General features: G+C 31.9%; 1 protein-coding gene across 1 annotated transcript; it reads right to left on the bottom strand.

Annotated features, from left to right (window-relative positions):
• Positions 1 to 1,269: 1,269 nt before the first annotated feature.
• On the bottom strand, positions 1,270 to 2,993 carry LOC125822296 (transcription repressor OFP7-like). Its single transcript, XM_049501684.1, has 2 exons — positions 2,304 to 2,993; positions 1,270 to 1,738 (listed from the first exon to the last, which is right to left on the bottom strand). The coding sequence occupies exons 1-2, from the start codon at positions 2,977 to 2,979 to the stop codon at positions 1,338 to 1,340; spliced, it is 1,077 nt and encodes a 358-aa protein (XP_049357641.1). The 5' UTR covers positions 2,980 to 2,993; the 3' UTR covers positions 1,270 to 1,337.
• Between the last annotated feature and the right edge of the window lie 1,323 nt (positions 2,994 to 4,316).

Here is a 4,316-nt window from a genome sequence, read left to right as displayed (position 1 = left end):
GAGAATAAAAATGTTTTTGGCTATGGCGAATAAAAACAACAATGTAGTGCTTGTTTGTACCATCAATCTGCCTAAGATCTGCATCTCGATTTGTTCACATGGTTGAGAAATATTTCCGGGCCGGCTTGCCACATTCAACTTTCCTCCATTGTTATGTATTCATTAACTCCAATTTGAAAAATTTGACATATGCATTCATGGAAATGATTTTAATACCAATATAATCAAGTAGTGGACGAAATGACAAATGAAAATAAAAATCATTGTCGACCTTCTCATTTTCAAGATTGTAGTGATAGGTAGACCTTTGGTGTTTATAGTAATGGAGAAAATGGTGAAAATATTTTTGGGTTTGAAGAGATGGTGAAAAAATAGAAGAAAAGAGTAAAGAATAATGAAAAATTTGAGGAAAAACTTTTTTTAATGGAATTTCCACGTGTCATACGCGTGAGTTTCACCCATCAACATAAATATGGTTGTGGCTTTTTAGGGGTACAATAATTTCGATTTTAAACAATTCAGGGGTGATAGGACCCCCGTAAAGTTTAAGTGTGTAGTTGGAAATCCGGTAATAGATTAGGGGGGACATTTGGCCATTTTCTCAAGTTTTATAAGTAAAATAATTTTTTGATTTATGTGATGTTAAATTATAGATATATAGAATGTATTAAAATATTTAAGAAATTAAAAAGCTTAAACCAAATGGTATTGAAGACAGTATATATCATTCCATAGATATAGGTGAGTTGTTGGCTTGTTCTTTTCTCATTGCTAAGGTATACCCCTTGGTCAAAAAGACAACCAAAAGCATTCATGATTGACAATTATTAATGTAAATTTCTTATTATTATTTATAAGCTGAAAAAATGAAGATAATTAGCTTGCTATTATACTGAATTTTACATTGTCCTTTTATATATCCAGGTCGGAGTTAGAAGTAACACATTAAACTCTCTTTATGTTAAAATGAAAAATATTTTTATGTATATATTTTAGACGTTGATTCTCTTTTAACTGTATTTTGTTTGTTATTTCTTAATATTTTGAATACTTTTACTAGTTCATCAAGCCTAAATTGTTTTTTTACTACATCCATCTTTAAACTCCTACTTCCACTAAATTTCTGCACTATCAATTTTAAGTTGAAAAACAAGTTTAGGTGCAAATGCTTAAGGTAGTTTCAGAATTTAGAAAGCCAAATGATGATTAGTAGCATTAGCAAAAAACAGTTATATATCGTACTCTAATCAAACACTAACTAAATCATGATTAATAACATAAAAGAAAAGTTAAATTTATTAATTAACGACTAAATCATGATTAATGACATGGATTAATCAAAGGGAGGTTCTTCTTCTACCTACAGTAGGTGGGTGGGGATCATGAATTGACATCCTCCTTACTCTATCATTATCATTATCATTATCATTATTACCTAAAAACAAAGTCTTCCAAATGTCGGAGAATGCCTCAACGATCACTCCATGATAATGCTTTCCGTTCAACGACAGAAAACATTGTAAAAGCTGCTCTAGCTCATTCTTCTCAAACATTTCATTTTCTAAAATCATTTCCATCATTGATCTCTTGAAATCTTCGTACGGGTCCTGAGATTTCTTCACTATCGCGAAACTCTCCTTCACTTTCCCATCCACACTACACGGTATCAGCTTCTTGAATACCGATAACCTTGCTGGTAACTCGCTGTCTGATGATGTAGAAACTGACGATCTTCTACCTGTTCACACATAATTAAATATTTTTTAACACACTTTTAGATATAATAATACTAGTGCAACAAAAGTCTTTTCCAAAATATATTTTCACATATTCGACCCAAAAATAAGTAACTACCAAAGGAAGCATGTTGAGACATAATGAAAACTAAATAGTTTTCCGTTTTAATTAGTGTAATGAATTTTGATTAAGCTAAAAGTTAAAAACAATTCACATGACAATTATATACACTATTTCATAAAGAAAATACAATTGAAATATTTTAATAAAATTATCGATCTCTAACTATTATAAGCATTTACTTGAGCCGGGATATCTTTTGAAAAACCGAGGATCTTTTGGAAACAGCCTCGAGGTATAATGGTAAGATCTGCATACACTCTATCATCCCAGACATAGTTAGTAGGAATTTCACTTGCTATGTTAGTTGTTGTTCTGGTTGGATATCTTTCGGAATCGATCCACGTAATAGGAGAAGATGAAAGATATTTGAATACACTATCCTCACACGTGAAATTATACTTATGAATGTTATTGTAAAATTATTTGTAAATATAAACTTTTACCTTTTGAAGAGGAAAAACTTGGTCTAGAATGCTTGAGTCTCCTCTTGGTGGTAGCGTTTCTCTTGTGACGACGCCTCATTGTAGTGGTCTCACATATGGTTTCTAACTGAGGGTTGAAATCAGTAGATGAGTCATCGCTTGAGAAATCGAAACAGCTTCTGGAAGATGAAACTAATGTTTCAGTTTCCTCTTCATTATTATCCCAATCAGTAGTACCGCTTAAATTCCCGCTGTACTCATCAGCTGAGGAAGTACTCATACGGATTATTCTACTTTTTGTTTTCGTTTTTTTAACTTGCTGTTTCTTCTTCTTCTCAACAACAATTCTACTGAATCGCGGAGGAGTAAGAGGAGGTCGTAAGGCCAAATTGATCTCCTCTTCACATTCTTCTTCTTCTTCTTCTTCAGACACGAAGGAACTAGAAACCACGTGAAACTTCTCTTCTTTCTCCCACTTGAATTCCGATCTACACCCAACGGAGATCATCATGGATTCCGGCACGTAATTACGGTGATTTTGATCAATAAGAGGGAAATCGGGGGAAATATGTTTTGTACTAGTGAGCTTATGTGGGAAGAAATTAGGATTTTGGGGAAGAGACGAAGTGTCTTTGGAACGGCAGGAATTGAAAGAAGCAATAACTCTGGAGAACCGAAGCTTGAAACTTTTTCCCATTCTTTTTGTCTCTGCTTTTTCTTTTTTGCCCTTTGAAAAAGTGTGATGTGAGAATTATTTATATTGGGGACACGGGGTGAAGAGAGCGTGACCCAGCGTCTTAATGTTGAGTTATTAGTCAAAGTTGATGTAATAAGTTTTACTGATAACGGTTTAATTTCTCTTTTCACGCTAATTAAGACAAATCATTCTAATTTTTGAATGAGTTCAACTTTTCCATACTAGACATTGTAAAAACAATTTGAATTTCACCATTCATATAAATTAAGACGGAGAAAGTATTGCTTTTCACATGCGTTGCAGAGAGGAGAAGAGAATGCGACAAACTTCAAATTACTAGTACTGTTAAAATGTTACATTGAATTAGAATGTTGTAATTGGGGCTAAAGTTGTAGCTAGTTAGTGAGCGACAGGAAGCTGCAGTGTCATTTATTAAGTCAAAAAACTTTGTAGAAAAAATTGAATCAAAGGTCTGAAATTAGTTGGCGTCTAGCAGGCGATAGAATTTAATAAAGTGAATGTATCTACTATCCAGGGAAAAAAATCGTACTCTATTGTTTTCCCATATTTCTCTCCAACTTTTCTACATACTTCTCATTCACTTCACCAGGACATAACCTTTCAGTTTAGCCATAAATTTTGAAGTAAAAAATTTCAAGTTTTTGAAAAAGAATTTACTTGAATTTTTTTGAAGTTTTGTGTGTGTAAATCCCAAAACCTACTTGTTTATTCTATCTTTAAATTAGATCAAATTTTATGAACATATAGATATCTTAAGATTATTTGTTTTAAAAATTACTTTTAAAATTTATAATCAAACGCTAGCTACTCATTGAACTTTAGCGCTAGTTACTAATTATGTGTAAATTTTGTTTCATGCACCAAGTAATAGATAAAATTTGATGAAGTCGAACAATTGCAACTCTATTCTTACGCGTCAGGCGGATACAACTCAGAAGTCATACTCTATTTGTCTCCGTTTATATGACTTACTTTTCTTTTTAATCGGTAAAAAAAAGAAGACATATTTCTATATTAAATAGTAACAATTGAACTTTAAAATATCAATTTTACCCTTAATAAAATGATTTATAATCACACAAATTTTTATCATTCATTTTAGACCACAAGTTTTAAAATTCGTACCATTCACTCACATTCATATACCTGCGAGTCAACAAGTGGAATAGTGATAACATACAAAAATCTCACCAAATATTCTTTTTTTCTTCTTCTCACTTTCCCTCCTATTATATATGGATCCACGACATGCTTATATATAATTAGAAAACATTAATTGGAAGGTTTTATAACATTAAAAAGAAATTAATATTGGC

Source organism: Solanum verrucosum, unplaced genomic scaffold (genome assembly GCF_900185275.1).
Source record: "Solanum verrucosum unplaced genomic scaffold, falcon-dt-bn FXZP01000103.1, whole genome shotgun sequence".
NCBI classification, from domain to species: Eukaryota; Viridiplantae; Streptophyta; class Magnoliopsida; order Solanales; family Solanaceae; genus Solanum; species Solanum verrucosum.
This window is presented reverse-complemented; position numbering and strand designations above follow the sequence as displayed.

Bases quoted from the DNA above. Each gene is read 5' to 3' on its own strand.
- LOC125822296 (XM_049501684.1), bottom strand. From the start codon at position 2,979: ATGGGAAAAAGTTTCAAGCTTCGGTTCTCCAGAGTTATTGCTTCTTTC. The intron at 1,739-2,303 runs GTAAAAGTTTAT...ATGTGTGAACAG, and splicing joins AAGTTTTTCCTCTTCAAAAG to GTAGAAGATCGTCAGTTTCT.